This window comes from Heteronotia binoei, chromosome 3, assembly GCF_032191835.1.
Source record: "Heteronotia binoei isolate CCM8104 ecotype False Entrance Well chromosome 3, APGP_CSIRO_Hbin_v1, whole genome shotgun sequence".
Classification (NCBI taxonomy): Eukaryota; Metazoa; Chordata; class Lepidosauria; order Squamata; family Gekkonidae; genus Heteronotia; species Heteronotia binoei.
This window is the reverse complement of record NC_083225.1, coordinates 188391955-188411812: the sequence shown is the minus strand read 5'-3', so window position 1 is coordinate 188411812 and position 19858 is coordinate 188391955. Positions and strand designations below refer to the sequence as shown.

Below are 19858 nucleotides of genomic sequence, written 5' to 3'. Positions count from 1 at the left end.
GAGAGATGAGAGGAGGACGTGTGAGAGCTAGCGCGGCTGTAGCGGTCAAAAATCAAGTCGCACCTGACTTACGGCGACCTTGCAGGGTTTTTAAGGCAAGGGACTTCAGAGGTGGTTGGCCGTTGCCTGCGTTGCACAAATCTGCAATCCGAATGCCTTTGCCCAATAAAAGGCATGCGGCGGATGTCCGGGCGAGGAGGCAAAATAATTTATTGCACTCAATTGTGGAGCAGAGCTAAGCCAAGGCCTGCATGCCACACTTCTCCGCCCCTTTCAAGGAGGTCAGAATCTTATATATACTTGATGACACGTTGGCTTGGCATATACTAAATGGCTACAATATCCAGCATAATTTCATTGCAAGCGTCAGCTACACCGTTACTATTACATTTTACCGAGTTTGCATCAGTTAAGTGGCTACACACTGTAGCATAGCAAACAATTCTGTACACCTGCAGCTGTCTTGACCTTTTAAATCCCGTTTGGGGGTCTAAGAACCTCCTACTTCTATTGTGACTTAGAAACGCAGCAAAGATTCAGTAAGGCATCGTGAAAATAATGTTTCTGCTAGAGATAAGGATGGTATGTTGGTTGTTTGGTCTCAGTGCCTGCGATGTGAGACTTTTTCCAGCCAAGTCTGTGCGTTAATTCTTAAATTAAGTGCTGAAAGAGCTGCACTGGCTACCTTTTGTGTTCCGAGTCCGTTTCAAGGTGTTGGTATTGACCTTTAAAGCCCTATAATGTCAGAGTCCTGCCTATCTACGGGACCGCCTTTCTCCGCAGGTTCCCCAGAGAGCACTGCATTCAGGGACACAAAACCTTCTATCTATCCCCGGACCAAAGGAAGCCAGGCTGTGCTCTGCACGGGCTAGGGCCTTCTCGGTGGCAGCACCAGAAATGTGAAATGCCTTCCTGGAGGCCGTAAGGGCCCTGCGGGATCTTTCCCAATTCCACAGGGCCTGCAAAACTGAATTATTTCGACAGGCTTTCAACGCCTAAACCAGGAGAGAGCTGCCACCCTACACTGCTGAGGAACTGTGATCGTTATAGGATCACTGTCGGACGAAAGAAAGATCAAGAAGAAGATAGAAGATATTGGATTTATATCCCGCCCTCCACTCCGAAGAGTCTCAGAGCGGCTCACAATCTCCTTTCCCTTCCTCCCCCCCACAACAGACACCCTGTGAGGTAGATGAAGATATTGGATTTATATCCCGCCCTCCACTCCGAAGAGTCTCAGAGAGGCTCACAATCTCCTTTACCTTCCTCCCCCACAACAGACACCCTGTGAGGTGGGTGGGGCTGGAGAGGGCTCTCACAGCAGCTGCCCTTTCAAGGACAACCTCTGCCAGAGCTGTGGCTGACCCAAGGCCATGCTAGCAGGTGCAAGTGGAGGAGTGGGGAATCAAACCCGGTTCTCCCAGATAAGAGTCCGCACACTTAACCACTACACCAAACTGGCTCTCCACACCTATATCTCCACACCTATATCGAAACGGAACAGTGCCATAAAATGCTTTTAAATTGTACTTTATTGTTTTTAAATTGCAATTGCAGATATCGGAATTGATGGTTAGCCGCCCCTGAGCCTGCTTGCGGAGAGGGCGGGATAAAAGTCTAAAGCAATAAATAAATCAATGTTGCTTAAGCAGGCTTGTGGCCTTCCCAACGAAAGCTGTGTCCCACTCCTGCCTCTGCATTACCTTGGCGGCCTCCCATCCAAACCGTAACCAGGGCCGACCCTGCTTAGCTTCCAAGAGCTGACAAGATCAGGCCAGTCTGCACCATCCAAGTCAGGGCAGATGAACACAGGCGGTTGGCCGTCGCCTGCCTCTAAGCAGTGACCCTGGAATTCCTTGGGTGGTCGCCCTTCCAAGTACTAACCCGGGCTGACCCACCTTAGCTTGCATCTTAGAACGGATAAAGGAAGTCCTTCACCCAAAGGGTGATTAACACCTGGAATTCACTGCCACAGGAGGAGGTGGCGGCTGCAAGCAAAGCCAGCTTCAAGAGGAGATTGGATAAGCATATGGAGCAGAGGTCCATCGGTGGCTATTAGACAGTGTATTGTTGGAACTCCCTGACTGGGGCAGTGATGCTCTGCATTCTTGTGCTTGGGGGGGAGGCAACAGACACCCTGTGAGGTGGGTGGGGCTGAGAGGGCTCTCACAGCAGCTGCCCTTTCAAGGACAATCTCTGCCAGAGCTCTGGCTGACCCAAGGCCATTCCAGCAGCTGCAAGTGGAGGAGTGGGGAATCAAACCTGGTTCTCCCAGATAAGAGAGCTCTGGCTGACCCAAGGCCATACCAGCAGCTACAAGTGGAGGAGTGGGGAATCAAACCTGGTTCTCCCAGATAAGAGAGCTCTGGCTGACCCAAGGCCATTCCAGCAGCTTCAAGCGGAGGAGTGGGGAATCAAACCCGGTTCTCCCAGAGAAGAGAGCTATGGCTGACCCAAGGCCATTCCAGCAGCTGCAAGTGAAGGAGCGGGGAACCAAACCCGGTTCTCCCAGATAAGAGTCCGCGCACTTAACCACTACACCAAAGATGGTGCCACTGCCAACCCCTGACTGAAATAAGGCTGCTTAGAGATCAGGAAGTTAAATAACAGATTTTGGGTAGTGGCAGGAGAAAGGTGTTGGTCCTTACCTTTAAAGCCCTTTACGGCCAGGGGCCTGCATATTTCGGGATCACCTCTCCTTATATGAACACCCCACCTCCCCCACCGGGCTCTGAGGTCTGCTGCTCAACATCTTCTCATAGTCTCTTGTCCTAAGGACGCCCAGCCGGCTTCAACAAGGGCCGGGGCCTTTTCGGTCCAGGCCCCTGCCTGGTGGAACGAGCTCCCACTGGAGATCTGGGCCCTGCTGGACTTACCAAGGTTTCACAGGGCCTGTAGGACAGAGCTCTTCTGCCAGGCTTTAAATTAATCCAGCGGGCGTCCTCTGAAAGTCATCACTTCCCTCAGCATTTCACCATCAGCTGCATACTGTTTACTGCCTGTGTCCATAAGACTGTTTACTGTGCTGCCCCCGTTTTTATGGTATTGTTTTAACTCTGTTGTTTTATTGTTGTGAGCCGCCCTGAGCCCGCTTGCTGGATAGGGCGGCGCATAAATCTAAAATTTAAATTAAATTAAAGGACAGAAACATCCTAAAATACAGCAAATCAATCAGAAAGATAACATACCAATCTTGAGGCCCGCTAATCAAAGTCGCTACAAGGATCTTGCAGCTCTGCTCAATTCACAAAGGTGAAATAAAAGACTGTTAAGAGCCTTGCGTCAGCCAGAGCTCTCTTATCTGGGAGAACAAGACTGTTAAGAGTACGTTTATGTGTATTCATTGTGTAATGTAACTATAAGGTAAAAAAAAATGAAACTCACTCTCAAGGGCGGCACAAGGTGAGAGAGACTGTCTCGAAGGTAAGCGTAGTGCCTGAAGGTGTGGTCCGAAAAGAGGGCTGGCATCGTAGGGCACGATTTGGCAGCGTTGAAAATCAGAACCAGGACTGCGATATCTGAGCGGGAAGTTTAAGAAAACGAGGATCCCTCCAGGACGACGAACTTTTTCATTTCTTTGCGAATGAATACGAAGGACTATCCACGAGGATGGACTGCAATTACAGCTTTTGGTATTTTTTTTCTTGCTTTTTTTATGAAGAAAGGTTCTTTAAATAGATAGAGTTTATTACCTTATAACAAATTAAATAGAACAGTAACAGGGAGTTGTTTGTTCAGGGGGTTGGCACTGCGGGGGGTCACCAAAAGGGGGGTGGGGTGGAGAAAATGTTATATGCCATGCTGGGAATTATTAGGAAGGGAATTGAAAACAAATCAGCCAGTATCATAATGCCCCTGTATAAATCGATGGTGCGGTCTCATTTGGAGTACTGTGTGCAGTTCTGGTCGCCGCACCTCAAAAAGGATATTATAGCATTGGAGAAAGTCCAGAGAAGGGCAACTAGAATGATTAAAGGGCTGGAACACTTTCCCTATGAAGAAAGGTTGAAACGCTTGGGACTCTTTAGCTTGGAGAAACGTCGACTGCGGAGTGACATGATAGAGGTTTACAAGATAATGCATGAGATGGAGAAAGTAGAGAAAGAAGTACTTTTCTCCCTTTCTCACAATACAAGAACTCGTGGGCATTCGATGAAATTGCTGAGCAGCCAGGTTAAAACGGATAAAAGGAAGTACTTCTTCACCCAAAGGGTGATTAACATGTGGAATTCACTGCCACAGGAGGTGGTGGCGGCTACAAGCATAGCCACCTTCAAGAGGGGTTTAGATAAAAATATGGAGCAGAAGTCCATCAGTGGCTATTAGCCACAGTGTGTGTGTACGTATAAAATTTTTTGCCACTGTGTGACACAGAGTGTTGGACTGGATGGGCCATTGGCCTGATCCAACATGGCTTCTCTTATGTTCTTATGTGTATTAGCTTTTAAGAACAATTGATAATACGCTACTACAATATATTACATTATAATAAACTGTTTTAAAATCAGAACGACTAACTCCGGTTTGTAAATATCCTTTGGAGAAAAACCTATTCCAAGGAGCAGCTAAAACGACTAACAAACGAGCGTAGAAGCGAGTGTAAAACCCAAGCCATGTAGTGGAGCAGAGTTCCCTCAGGGCGTGTCTACACTACAAAGCCAAGCCAGTTTTAATTGTTTTGGTGCCTTTTATCCTCTCCACAGAACCCTGGGAAATAAGGATTTTGCAAGAGCAGAATTTCTTACAAATAACATACACTTACAAAAAACGTCCATAAAACCCTGTGAATGTAGCGAGGAGGTCTTTGTGAGTTTCTTGCATTGTGCAGAGGGTTGGACTAGATGACCCTAGAGGTCCCTTCCAACTCTAGGATTCTAGGAGAGCCGAAGATGTAGGAGAGCCAGTTTGGTGTAGTGGTTAAGTGCGTGGACTCTTTTCTGGGAGAACCGGGTTTGATTCCCCACTCCTCCACTTGCAGCTGCTGGAATGGCCTTGGGTCAGCCATAGCTCTCTTATCTGAGAGAATCGGGTTTGATTCCCCACTCCTCCACTTGCACCTGCTGGAATGGCCTTGGGTCAGCCAGAGCTCTCTTATCTGGGAGAACCAGGTTTGTTTCCCCACTCCTCAACCTGCAGCTGCTGGAATGGCCTTGGGTCAGCCAGAGCTCTCTTATCTGGGAGAACCAGGTTTGATTCCCCACTCCTCTACTTGCACCTGCTGGCATGGTCTTGGGTCAGCCAGAGCTCTCTTATCTGGGAGAACCAGGTTTGATTCCCCACTCCTCTACTTGCACCTGCTGGCATGGTCTTGGGTCAGCCAGAGCTCTCTTATCTGGGAGAACCAGGTTTGATTCCCCACTCCTCTACTTGCACCTGCTGGCATGGTCTTGGGTCAGCCATAGCACTGGCAGAGGTTGTCCTTGAAAGGGCAGCTGCTGTGAGAGCCCTCTCCAGCCCCACCCACCTCACAGGGTGTCTGTTGTGGGGGAAGAAGGTAAAGGAGATTGTGAGCTGCTCTGAGACTCTTTGGAGTGGAGGGCGGGATATAAATCCAATATCTTCTTCTTCTATGACATACACTTCTCAGGATTCTTTGGAGCAGTCACTACACTTAAAAACAGGAGGAGGAGGAGGAGAGATTGGATTTTTACCCCGCCCTTTAGAACCTGAAGGAGTCTCAGAACAGCTTACAATATCCTTTCCCTTCCCCTCCCCACAAAAGACACCCTGTGAGGTAGGTGGAGCTGAGAGCTCTGACAGAAACTGCTCTTGAGAGAACAGCTCTGCGAGAACTTGCAACTGACTCAAGGTCAAATCAGCTGGTGCATGTGGAGAAGTGGGGAATCAAACCCGGTTTTCCCAGATAAGATCCTGCGCGTTTAACCACTACACCAAACTTGATAAAAGCTTCCTCTTGTAAATTTCTCACACGTTGACATGAGTGCCATTTCCTCATACGGAGAAAGGTTAAATGGAGACCCTGGAAGCAACGGTGCAACAGAAGCGTACAGGTGAGGAGGACTTGAAAGAACTTAAGTAAAGTAAAGTAGTAAAGTAAAGTAAATTTATTTTTATATCCCGCCCTCCCCCGCCAAAGGCGGGCTTATGGAAAGGGTCTCATTTTCCCCTCCCCCACGATTTCCCCTTTCCCAAACTCCCTTCATACCTTCTCCCCTTTCCTGCTGCCTTCTTTCCACTCCACAACCAACCTGTCTCATCTGACCCTCCCCATCTTCAGCTCTCCATAGCCTCTCTTGTTGTTCTGATCATCAGGCTTGACCAAGCCCAACTGTATTGGAATTGTATTGGTGAGGAGATGGGTCACCTCACTTTCCCCTGTATCCACCCCCTCCTCATGATATTTTCCGTTTCCCTCCTCCTGGAAGCCCCCATATCCTCCCCATTCCCTGCTCCCTTCTCTGCCTTCCACTAACCAGTCAACCTCTCGTCTGCCATTTGTCTTTAGCTATACTGACATCATTTAGACCCTGCTTTTCGCCACAATGAGGACTTCAGACAGCTTACATCGTCCTGTCCTCCGTTGTATCATCACAACGACCCTGTGAGGTAGGCTAGATTGAGAGACAGATTCACCCAGCAAGCTTCCAAGACAACAGAGACTGAGGAGAACCTCCACATTCAGAGGCAGTAATCATCTGAATCCCAGAGCCAGGAGGCAACCTCAGGGGAAGGCCTTGACCTCTGTGCCCTGTTGTTGGCCCTCTAGAGGAAGTGGTTGGCCACTGTGTGAGACAGGAGGCTGGACTAGATAGACCCTCATTGGTCTGATCCAGCAGGGCTCTTCTGACATTCTTATGAAGGCCTCAGGCTCTGTGCCCTGTTGTTGGCCCTCCAGGAACTGGTTGGCCATTGTGTGAGACAGGATGCTGGACTAGATGGACCACTGGAATGATCCAGCAGGGATCTTCTGAGATTCTTACAAAGGCCTTGGGCTCTCTGCCCTTTTCTAGGCCCTACAGAGAAACTGGTAGGTCATTGTCTGAGACAGGGTGTTGGAATAAATGGACCATTGGTCTGATCCAGCAGAGCTCTTCCTTATGTTCTTAGGAAGGCCTTGGCCTATCTACCCTGTTGTTCAGTAACTGGCTGGCCACTGTGTGAGACAGGGTGCTGGACTAGATGGACCTCTGGTCTGATCCAGCAGGCCTCTTCTTATGTTCTTACAAAGGCCTCAGCCTCTATGCCCTGTTGTTGGCCTTCCAAAGGAACTGGTTGGCCACTGTGTGAGGCGGGATGCTGGACTGGATGGACCACTGCTCTGATTCAGCAGGGCTCTTCTGATGTTTTAAAGAGATCTGAGGGCACCCAAGTGATGATCTCGACAGCGGCTCTAAATGACAAGTCCAAATCCATATTTCCCCCTCCCTCCCGCCCCTAAGAAAGAACTTTTGAAAAGGAAACAGAAGAGGATACAAGCTGGGTCGTCCATGTTAGGTTCCGGGGTATCAAAGAAAGGGTGGGTCCCCAGCAGTTCGGGAACAAGTGGGAGCACCAGGGTGGGGTGCCTGCCCCCCAGAAACTTCAAGCACCTGCGAAGACACAGATTAAGAGCAGTGAGCACCTGAAATCTGCAGAGGAGTTCTCACTCCTGATAACCCAAAAACAAAAAAGGTGGGAACGAATCCAGCTGTCAGGAGCTGGAAGGGTTAACAGACCTGGAAGAGCTGCCAGCCAGTTCCTCAGTTGAACAAACAGCAGCTGGCCCATCAATCACTCTCCAGACACCAATGTCAGCTGTTGACAATCAATCTCCTCCACGCTCTCCTCCTCCCATCTCAAGAGTTCAAAGCAGGCTCCGGAAAGAACTTTCAGAGCGAAGACATGAGGCACGCAGATGCTTCAGATCTCTCAGCCCTGAGTTCTAGCAGTCTCACTGCCACCCAGGAAGCAGGCTGAGGCTCCATATAGCTCCCACCCAGAACCTGGTAACCTTGTGGAAGCAACAAGTCTATTCTCTGGCTTGCATCCACGCTCCTTCCTGATTCCTGACCCTGACCTGCTTGATTTCCTTGGCACCCTGACCTTTTGGCTTTTGGACAATAACTTCTGATTCCGGTTTGTGATTCTGCATTGGTGACTTGGCTCCTGCTTCACTTCCTGGACTTTGGCCTTGGACTGGCTTTGGACTACTGCCTGCCTGCACCCTGAGAACGTGACACCAGCAGGGGTCCAGTGAGCACGATTGTGACACCCGATGCTTCAGTCTTTCTAAAGCTAAAAGGCTAGGTGCCCCATCAGTTCCATGCACAGGAAGAAGAAGAAGAAGAAGATATTGGATTTATATTCCACCCTCCACTCTGAAGAGTCTCAGAGCGGCTCACAATCTCCTTTACCTTCCTCCCCCACAACAGTCACCCTGTGAGGTGGGTGGGGCTGGAGAGGGCTCTCACAGCAGCTGCCCTTTCAAGGACAACCTCTGCCAGAGCTCTGGCTGACCCAAGGCCATTCCAGCAGCCGCAAGTGGAGGAGTGGGGAATCAAACCCGGTTCTCCCAGACAAGAGTCTGCACACTTAACCACTATACCAGACTGGCTCTCCTTTCAGGAGAGGAACTAGATTCAAGCACAGTAGCACCTTAAAGCAGGGGTGTCAAACATGCCACCTGGGCCGAATCAGGCCCCTGGAGGGCTCCTATCAGGCCCCCAAGCAACTGGCACTTGCTTGCTTCCTTCTGCATCTCAACTTGCTTTGCCATGCATGCTCAATTGCACAGGAGCTACAGAACAAAACTTCTATTTTCTCCATTGGTTGAGGTTCACCGCCCTTTTCAGTCATCCCGATTCCTATTGGGACGGGGGCGGTGTGTGTGACAACACTTACTTCCATATAGAGTCTCTGTCAGTGGGGTACTTGGTGAGGTTTTTCAAGAGTTCTGCCAAGGCGAGGTGGATTCCTTCTTTTGTTGAGACGTTGGTACAACACAGCAGTTCGTGGAGAGCCTCCCGTATATCTCGGGACGAATCCTAGGGTGAGATGCGCATAAAAAGACACTCTGTGTCACATAAGAACATAAGAGAAGCCATGCTGGATCAGACCAATGGCCCATCCAGTCCAACACTCTGTGTCACACAGTGGCCAAAAAGCCAGACACCATCAGCTGCTGGAATGGCCTTGGGTTAGCCATAGCTCTTGCAGGAGTTGTCCTCGAAAGGGCAGCTACTGTGAGAGCCCTCTCAGCCCCACCCACTTCACAGAGTGTCTGTTGCGGGGGGGGAGAAGATAAAGGCGATTGTAAGCTGCTCTGAGTCTCTGATTCAGAGAGAAGAGCGGGGTATAAATCTGCAGTCGTCTTCTTCTACAGGCAGACTAACATGGCTACCCCTCTTGAAGGGGGGGAGTTTAAGAGAGTAAACACTTTCCAAACCTCTGTGCATGAATCAAATCGGAGAAGGAACGGGGTGAGGGGAGAGCCACAGGCTAGCTAGCCAAAGAGGAAAGGGCCTTGTAGCCTTCCGGAGAATTCCTGATCTAACAGCAGCCAAGAAAGTGTCATGGGTGCTGGGGACCCTTCAGAGGAAGTTGAGTCTGATGCGGAAACTGTGCCCCTGCCACATGCACCAGTGCCCCTGCCTCCTGCTGGAGAAGATCCCAGCCCCCCTGCCTCGCCCTCTCGGGTGGCTCGTGTGCGTGACCGCCTCCGGCAGGACCTCAGGGATCGGAGGAGGGCGGCACGCTCACAAGCAAGACGCTCCCTGAGCCCTGAGTTCTGAGAGGATTCTGGCCCTTCTAAGAGCAAGGATGCTTGAGTGGTAACAGGATCCTGGCTGCCTCCCTGAGCCAGCAGTTAGCCCAAACAGGCAACAGCCAGCAGAGGGCTATATAGCTGTGGGCTTTGGGAGGAGGCTTTGTGGAAGCAACTAGTCACCTCCCTGACATTCTAGCATCCACTCCGGCTTGACCTTGGTTCCTGACTCCCTGACTTTGGCTTTGGACTTCTGGACTCCCTGACCTCGGCTTCTGGACCTCGGACCTGCGATACTTCTACAGTGATTCGGATTTGGCACCTCGGACTGTCCTGCTTACTGGCTACAGACCTCGGACTGCCTCTGGACTTTGCCTGACCCGGCCCCAGCCGTGACAGAAAGCGCTTCCGAGAGGAAAAACTTGCCTCCAGGACCCCCAGCACGGTGTCGAGCTGGTCTTCTCGGAGAGTTATGTTATTGGAAATCTTCCTCATGGTGTGAATCGACTGCAGCCGCACCTCTTCGATCTCGTCATTGAACATGTCTACCAGGAAATCGAGGCACTTCTCGGCGAAGGAGGGCGAAGACTGGGCCAGCATGCAGAGGGCTTCCACGGCAGCGATCCGGACCTCTGGAAGTGGCAGAGAGAGGGCAACGCAAGGTCAAGAAATGAAGCTGTAAGGAACCGGCCAGGGTCAGCTTGGGAGGGTGACCACTCTGAATTTTTCCCTCTCACCTTCCCTCAGCACCTCAGGCACACACACTGAAATCCTGTCAGACTTATAAAACTAGGCACCAGACGCACTAAAGTCAAAAACCAAAAGAATATTTATTGGTTCACAAAAGGCAAGGGGGGGTTAAATAAATAATATATTAATTAGGCTAATTAAAAGGCAAATCAAGTCGGCAGGCAGAACTTCAAAACAATCTCTGATCACCAGAGATTTATCAGGCTGAGAGAGTTTAAAAATATATAAACAGGCAGGCTTTGGACAGGCGGGCAGTGCCTACTGGGCACTAAAAATGCTTTGTAGAGATGATGGTATTGCCCTATGCTCTGGCTTCTCAAACTGGAGAGCCAGTTTGGTGCAGTGGTTAAGTGTGCGGACTCTTATCTGGGAGAACCGGGTTTGATTCCCCACTCCTCCACTTGCAGCTGCTGGAATGGCCTTGGGTCAGCCATAGCTCTGGCAGAGGTTGTCCTTAAAAGGGTAGCTGCTGTGAGAGCCCTCTCCAGCCCCACCCACCTCACAGGGTGTCTGTTGTGGGGGAGGAAGGTAAAGGAGATTGTGAGTCGCTCTGAGACTCTTCGGAGTGGAGGGCAGGATATAAATCCAATATCTTCATCTACCTCACAGGATGTCTGTTGTGGGGGAGGAAGGGAAAGGAGATTGTGAGCCACTCTGAGACTCTTCAGAGTGGAAGGCAGGATATAAATCCAATATCTTCATCTACCTCACAGGGTGTCTGTTGTGGGGGAGGAAGGTAAAGGAGATTGTGAGTCGCTCTGAGACTCTTCGGAGTGGAGGGCAGGATATAAATCCAATATCTTCATCTACCTCACAGGATGTCTGTTGTGGGGGAGGAAGGTAAAGGAGATTGTGAGCCACTCTGAGACTCTTCAGAGTGGAAGGCAGGATATAAATCCAATATCTTCATCTACCTCACAGGGTGTCTGTTGTGGGGGAGGAAGGTAAAGGAGATTGTGAGCGCTCTGAGACTCTTCGGAGTGGAGGGCAGGATATAAATCCAATATCTTCATCTACCTCACAGGGTGTCTGTTGTGGGAGGGAAGGTAAAGGAGATTGTGAGTCGCTCTGAGACTCTTCGGAGTGGAGGGCGGGATATAAATCCAATATCTTCATCTACCTCACAGGGTGTCTGTTGTGGGGGAGGAAGGTAAAGGAGATTGTGAGCCGCTCTGAGACTCTTCGGAGTGGAGGGCGGGATATAAATCCAATATCTTCATCTACCTCACAGGGTGTCTGTTGTGGGGGAGGAAGGTAAAGGAGATTGTGAGCCGCTCTGGGACTCTTCGGAGTGGAGGGCGGGATATAAATGCAGTATCTTCATCTACCTCACAGGGTGTCTGTTGTGGGGGAGGAAGGTAAAGGAGATTGTGAGCCGCTCTGAGACTCTTCGGAGTGGAGGGCGGGATATAAATGCAGTATCTTCATCTACCTCACAAGGTGTCTGTTGTGGGGGAGGAAGGTAAAGGAGATTGTGAGCCGCTCTGAGACTCTCCGGAGTGGAGGGCGGGATATAAATCCAATATCTTCATCTACCTCACAGGGTGTCTGTTGTGGGGGAGGAAGGTAGAGGAGATTGTGAGCCGCTCTGAGACACTTCGGAGTGGTGGGCGGGATATAAATCCAATATCATCATCATCATCATCTTCATCAAATCATAAAATAATCAACTGATTCACTCTTTCACACAAACTGAGGACTCCTGATTTGTGCTAGATAACTTTTCCCTCACAGACATACACACTAGCTCACCGGACTCACACCCTTTTGAGTGCTCTAACTAGCCCCTCAACTCCTGGTGTGCCTCAGTTCCAGCTAGATTCCTAGTCTGACTCTTGGGATCCTTTTCTAGCCACATGAATCCAGTCCACCCTTCAGAGTGGTTGAGTGTTCTCAGTTGAACTAGGAGTTTGCCTTGTGCTAACAGAACTCCTCAGAGAGTTTCTCCTCACAGATGGTTCCTGGCTGTGGCCCCCTTCTGACCAAAAATAAGTAACAAACAGAATGAAAGGGAATGAAAGGGAACAAACAGAATGAAAGGGAACACACAAAATGGAAGACTCCGGAAGAGCCTCTTTCCTCATTCGGTTTGGAAACGTGCAGATTTGCTCAGATTAAAATGGACACATAAACGGGAAATACATGGATTCTTGGAAGAAGCAATTTTTAAAAAGGCATTCAAGAATATCAGCAGGAAGGCTTCCACGTACCGTACATCTCATCTTCCAGACCATGGACAAAAGCTCCACATGCACCTGATTCTATTAGGTTCACGGCACCCGTGTCCACTTCTTCTTTCGGAGCGTCGTCTCCCCATTTTCTGCCACTCGAGAATTCTCCAGAGCTGTAAAGTTCCTTGGCTCGTTCATGGGCTGTGAGCCTCCGCTGTAGATGAAACAGATACAAGAACTTAAGAAGAGCCCTGAATGAAACCAGTGGTCCATCTAAGTCCAGCATTCTGCATCACAAAGTGGCCTCAGCCTCTCTGCCCTGCTGTTGGCTCTACAGAGGAACAGGTTGGCCACTGTGTGAGGCAGGATGCTGGACTAGATGGACCACTGCTGATCCAGCAGGGCTCTTCTTATGCTCTTAGGAAGGCCTTGGCTTACCTACCCTGTTGTTGAGGAGCTGGTTGGCCACTGTGTGGGACAGGATGCTGGACTAGATGGACCCTCACTGGTCTGATCCAGCAGGGCTCTTCTGATGTTCTTAAAAGCCAATGGCCCATCCAGTCCAACACTCTGCGTCACACAGTGGCCAAAAAAACCCAAAATCCAAGTGCCATCAGGAGGTTCACAATTGGGGCTAGAAGCCCTTCCACTTTGCTTCCCCCCCCCCCACCAAGCACCAAGAATACAGGGACAGTGTGAGAATCAGGGCTTTTTTTGTAGGAGGAACTCCCTTGCATATTAGGTCACACCCCCTGATGTAGCCAATCCTGGAGCATTCCGTAGGCCCTGTACGAAGAGCCCTGTAAGCTCTTGGAGGATTGGCTACGTCAGGGGTGTGTGGCCCAGGGGTGGAATTCTAGCAGAATCTCCTTTGCATATTAGGCCACACACCCTGATGTAGCCAATCCTGGAGCTTACAGTAAGGCCCTGTACGAAGAGCCCTGTAAACTCTTGGGAGGATTGGCTACATCAGGGGTGTGTGGCCAAGGGGTGGAATTCTAGGAGAAGCTCCTTTGCATATCAGGCCACACCTCCCTGATGTAGCCAATCCTCTTGGAGCTTACAGTAGGCCCTGTAAGAAGAGCCCTGTAAGCTCTTGGGAGGATTGGCTACATCAGGGGTGTGTGGCCTAATATGCAAAGGAGTCCCTGCTACAAAAAAAAAGCCCTGAATAATAATTTTTAAAACTTTGTGAACAATATTACGCCACTTCACCAAAGAACCCGCTCTGGGCAGCTTCCATAATACGACTGGGTCATAAAACAAGGAAGAGCAGAAGGAGCATTTCTCCTGGGCAAAGGAATGTGCCTCCCGCCTCCCCCACTCCGTAACGTTGTCACTTAAGATGAGCAACGCCTCATTTCCCAGAAAAGGGGATGGGGATTCATTACAAGACTACAAAGACTTCATGAACACCGATGCCGGCTTACGTTTCACAGGCTTCCGAAGATGCCACCTTCAATTGCCTCCAGGCTCAGAAACCCACACGGAGAGGGGGTGGGCTGCCAAAAAAGAACTCACCGTTCCAAGTTTTATCCTGCCGGGATTAGCACTCGCCTCTCCCCCTCCCCAACGAAAAAAAAAACACACACACACGTTTCCGTACCCGGAGGTCAGACATCAGTTTCTTGTCCAGGGTCTGTTCCAAGAAGTGAGAACTGACTTGCTGCATGGATCCCTAGAGAAAGGGCAGACGGAGAACGTCAAGAAACGAAGCAATTTGAAATGTAGCGCCGGTGAAGTTCACGCCCTGACCTGGGCGGCCAAGGCTAGTCCAATCTGGCCAAATCTTGGAAACTAAGGAGGAGATCAAAAGCAACGCTTCTGTGTAAACCGTCCGAACAGATTTCTTAAAAGAATAAAGACATTAAACATCAAATCAGCAAAACATCTAAGTTCCTTATCAGTGCAACTATTGAACATAGAAAACCAACGAAACAAAGCGGTTAACGGGAAGAGGACGTTGGCTTTCCATGTTCAATAGTTCGTTTTCTATGTTCAATACGTTCTATGTTTCCTATGTTCAATAGTTGTTTTGTTGGTTTTCTAGCCCAATCTCACCAGATCTCAGAAGCTACGCAGGGACAACGTTGGCTATTCTTTGGTTGGCGCAGTGGTTTGGTGTAGTGGTTAAGTGCATGGACCCTTATCTGGGAGAACCGGGTTTGATCGCCCACTCCTCCACTTGCACCTGCTGGAATGGCCTTGGGTCAGCCATAGCTCTCTTATCTGGGAGAACCGGGTTTGGTTCCCCCCTCCTCCACTTGCAGCTGCTGGGATGGCCTTGGGTCAGCCATAGCTCTCTTATCTGGGAGAACCGGGTTTGATTCCCCACTCCTCCACTTGCAGCTGCTGGAGTGGCCTTGGGTCAGCCATAGCTCTCGCAGGAGTTGTCCTTGAAAGGGCAGCTGCTGTAAGAGCTCTCTCAGCCCCACCCACCTCACAGGGTGCCTGTTGTGGGGGGAGAAGCAGGCTCAGGGCGGAGTATAAATATAGGCGATTGTAAGCCGCTCTGAGTCTCCGGTTCAGAGAGAAGGGCGGGGTATAAATCTGCAATTCTTCTTCTTCTTCTTCTTGGGAGACCACCAAGGAAGTCCAGGGTTGCAACGCAGAGGCAGCCAATGTCAACCCTTCTCTCTTCATCTGTCCTGATGCGGATGGCCCAGGCTAGCCCGATCTCATCAGATCTCAGAAGCTAAACAGGGACAACCTTGGGTTATTCCATGGATGGGAGACCACCACGGAAGTCCAGGGTTGCTGCGCAGAGGCAGGCAATGGCTAACCACCTCTCAGCATCTCTTGCCATGACCTGGGTGGCCCAGGCTACAAGAATCTCATCAGATCTCAGAAGCTGAAAAGGGTCATCCCTTGTTCCTACTGGGATAGGAGATTATCAAGGAAGTTCAAGGGTTGCTACGCAGAGGCAGGCAACGGCAAACCACCTCAAAGCTTCTCTTGCCATGACTTAGATGGCCCAGGATAGCTCAGTCTCGTCAGATCTCAGAAGCTAAGCAGGGTCAGCCCTTAGTATTGGGATTGGAGACTACCAAAGAAGAGTTGTTACGCAGAGGCAGCCAACGGCAAACCACCTCTGTTCGTCTGCCCTGACCTGGATAGCTCAAACCTAGCTAGATCTCATCAGATCTTCAGAAACTAAGCAGAGTCAGTCATGGTCCGTATTTGGATTGGAGACCACCAAGGAAGTCCAGAGACAGGCAATGGCAAACCCCCTCTGTTTATCTGTTCTGACCTGGACAGCCCAGGCTAGACTGATCTCATTGGATCCTGGAAACAAGGCAGGGTCAACTTGGTCAATACATGGATGGGAGACCACCAAGGAAGTCCAGGGTCGCTACGGAGAGGCAGGCAATGGCAAACCACCTCTCAACATCTCTTGCCATGACCTGGGTGGCCCAAGCTACAAGAATCTCATCAGATCTCAGAAGCTAAAAAGGGTCATCCCATGTTCCTACTGGGATAGGAGATTATCAAGGAAGTTCAAGGGTTGCTACGCAGAGGCAGGCAACGGCAAACCACCTCAAAGCTTCTCTCGCCATGACTTAGATGGCCCAGGATAGCTCAGTCTCGTCAGATCTCAGAAGCTAAGCAGGGTCAGCCCTTAGTATTGGGACTGGAGACTACCAAAGCAGAGTTGTTACGCAGAGGCAGGCAACGGCAAACCACCTCTGTTCGTCTGCCCTGACCTGGATAGGCCAAACCTAGCTAGATCTCATCAGGTCTTCAGAAACTAAGCAGAGTCAGTCATGGTCAGTATTTGGATTGGAGACCACCAAGGAAGTCCAGAGACAGGCAATGGCAAACCCCCTCTGTTTATCTGTTCTGACCTGGACAGCCCAGGCTAGACTGATCTCATTGGATCCTGGAAACACGGCAGGGTCAACCTGGTCAATACATGGATGGGAGACCACCAAGGAAGTCCAGGGTCGCTACGCAGAGGCAGCCAATGGCAAACCCCCTCTGTTTATCTGTTCTGACCTGGACAGCCCAGGCTAGACTGATCTCATTGGATCCTGGAAACAAGGCAGGGTCAACCTGGTCAATACACAGATGGGAGACCACCAAGGAAGTCCAGGGTCGCTACGGAGAGGCAGGCAATGGCAAACCACCTCTCAACATCTCTTGCCATGACCTGGGTGGCCCAGGCTACAAGAATCTCATCAGATCTCAGAAACTAAAAAGGGTCATCCCTTGTTACTACTGGGATAGGAGATTATCAAGGAAGTTCAAGGGTTGCTACGCAGAGGCGGGCAACGGCAAACCTCCTCCCTTCACCTGTCCTGACTTGGATAGCCCAGACTAGCCCGATCTCATCAGCTCTTGGAAGTCAAGCAGGGTCAGCCCTGGTTAGTACTCTGAGGGGAGACCACCCAGGTTTCTACGCCGAGGCAGGCAACGGCAAACCACCACTGTTTGTCACTCGCTTTGAAAATCCTATTGGGGGGAGGGTCACTCGAAGTTAGCTGTGACTTGCTGCCGCTTTCTATTGCCATCATTTAATGCGCCCGAACAAGAAGACACTGCAAGTCGTCGTTTAAAAGGCGCCCCGCCGGCAGGTTTACAATCCCAAAAGACAATCGTTTAAGCAGCTAAGCGGGGAGTGGCGCGGATATCCGGGATGGGGCCGCGGGGAGGGAGGATGAGCTTCGGGGGAAAGCAGCGGGACGGGAGAGAAGCGTGAAGCAGAAGTAATCCGAGGCTCGGCTAATAATGAAAAAAAGGATCAGGCGCGAGAAGGGAGCAGACAAAGAAACGAAAGAGGCAGAACAAATATGCGGTTTTGAAAGACTGAGGGCAAACTTCGTGTTGAATCCGCCTGAGGCGAGAAGGCAGTCGGGTAGAACCAATCCAGGATATTTTTAAAAAAAAAATACATTCAGAAATGTATTTCTTCACAGATAAAATCTCAACTCTCCGCCATAATCTCCCAGAAACAACTGTCACAGTACGGGAACTGGAAGCCTGTTGGCCATCTTCGGGTCCCACATTAGACCACTTCAGCCGCCTTTCTCAGGAGGATGTGGAAAAGATTCTGGCTGCGGTGAAACCCGCCCTTCTCTCTGAATTAGAGTCCCAGAGTGGCTCACAATCTCCTTTATCTTCTTTCCCCCAACAGACACCCTGTGTGGTGGGTTGGGCTGAGAGAGCTCTCACAACAGCTGCCCTTTCAAGGACAACTCCTGCAATACCTATGGCTGACCCAAGGTCATTCCAGCAGCTGCAGGTGGAGGAATGGGGAATCAAACCTGGTTCTCCCAGGTAAGAGTCCACACATTTAATCACTACACCAAACTGGCTCTCTTTTTAAGAAAGGTCAGCGCTTGTTTCCCACTTTTCGCCGCCGATAGGAACCTCAAAGCAAGTCACAACCACCTCCCCCTCCTCTCCCCACAACAAGCACCCTGTGAGGTAGGTGGGGCTGAGAGAATGTAACTGGCCCGGGGTCACCCAGCAGGTTTCGTGGGGTGGGAGGAGATGGGGAATCGAACCCGGTTGATCAAGCCAGATCCGAAACCGCCGCTTTTCCCCACTACGCCACGCTGGCGTAGGAGGAGGAAGGAGGAGAAAAAAATTGTAGATTTATACCCCGCCCTTCTCTCTGAATCAGAGTCCCAGAGTGGCTCACAATCTCCTTTATCTTCTTTCCCCCAACAGACACCCTGTGTGGTGGGTTGGGCTGAGAGAGCTCTCACAACAGCTGCCCTTTCAAGGACAACAACTATGAGAGCTATGGCTGATCCAAGGCCATTCCAGCAAGTGCGAGTGGAGGAACGGGGAACCAAACCCGGTTCTCCCAGATAAGAGTCCGCGCACTTAATCGCTGCACCAAACTGGCTCTCTCCAGTATTCCCTTTAAGCTGAGTCAGCGTGAGCTAGCTCACAGATTTTTAGCCTCCAGCTCACGCATATTTTTGTCTCCGCTCAGGAAAAATGGCCCCAGAGCAAACTAATTGATGCAGGAGCTCACCACTTGGATGTTAGTCGCTCGTGAAGCAGAATTTTTGCTCACAAGACTCCACAGCTTAGGGGGAGCATTAGAGGGCACCACGATGAATCCTCTTGCGTTCTGCGTTCAACACAAAGGGTCATTAATATAGGGAATTCACCACCATAGGAGGTGGTGGCAGCTACAAGCATTAGAGGGCACCACAATCAATCCTCTTGCGTTCTGCGGCCCGGAAAGCAGTTGTATCGTGCTCACCCCCACCCCACACAACTTACCAACAGCTTCGCAGCCTGGACTCTCACCACCCATGAGCCGTCGCTGACCATGTGGCAAATCTTCCCAAAGGCATCATCGACCAGGCGGATTTCTTCATTAGAGGAGGCGACGGGGACAATGCTGCGGAGGAGACACAGGGGTACCTCAGCCAGGCTGCTGTAGAGACATGCTGCAGCAAAATTTGCCCTCAGCTGCCAAACCGACGGAAAGCGGAAGAACCTTGGTTTAGGGAGGGGCCGTGGCCAAAGGGCTGAGTATCCGCTTGGCATGCAGAAGGTCCCAGGTTCAATCCCCGGCATCTCCAGTTAAAAGGACCAGGCAGTAGGCGATGGGAAAGACCTCAGCCTGAGACCCTGGAGAGACATACAGTGGGGCTGTAGCTCAGTGGGAAAGACCTCAGCCTGAGACCCTGGAGAGACATACAGTGGGGCTGTAGCTCAGTGGCAGAGCATCTGCTTGGTAAGCAGAAGGTCCCAGGTTCAATCCCCGGCATCTCCAGTTAACAGGACCAGGCAGGAGGTGATAAGAAAGACCTAGACCTGAGATGCTGACTCAGTGGTAGAGCTTCTGCTTGGCATGCAGAAGGTCCCAGGTTCAATCCCTGGTATCTCCAGTTAAAAAGAGCAGGCAGGAGTTGATAAAAAAGACCTAGACCTGAGATGCTGGCTCAGTGGTAGAGGCTCTGCTTGGCATGCAGAGGGTCCCAGGTTCAATCCCTGGCATCTCCAGTTAAAAGGACCAGGCAGGAGGTGATAAGAAAGACCTAGACTTGAGATGCTGATTCAGTGGTAGAGCCTCTGCTTGGCGTGCAGAAAGTCCCAGGTTCAATTCCTGGCATCTCCAGTTAAAAGGACCAGGCAGGAGGTGATATGGAAGATCTCGACCTGGACATCTAGTGCTGGTCTGGATAGACAATTCTTATTTAAATGAATTAAAGAAGAAGAGAAGAGATTGGATTTATACCCCTCCCTCTGCTACCCAAAGGAGTCTCAG

At 50.5% G+C, this 19858-nt stretch overlaps 1 protein-coding gene across 1 annotated transcript in view; it reads right to left on the bottom strand.

Moving 5' to 3' along the window:
• The window catches only part of INTS4 (integrator complex subunit 4), a 58509-nt gene that overhangs the window by 20807 nt on the left and 17844 nt on the right, over positions 1-19858 (bottom strand). The window contains 7 exon segments of the mRNA XM_060235015.1: positions 3385-3518; positions 7435-7550; positions 8842-8984; positions 10130-10335; positions 12664-12838; positions 14231-14302; positions 18865-18985. Of these exon segments, the coding sequence (XP_060090998.1) occupies positions 3385-3518; positions 7435-7550; positions 8842-8984; positions 10130-10335; positions 12664-12838; positions 14231-14302; positions 18865-18985 (967 nt within the window).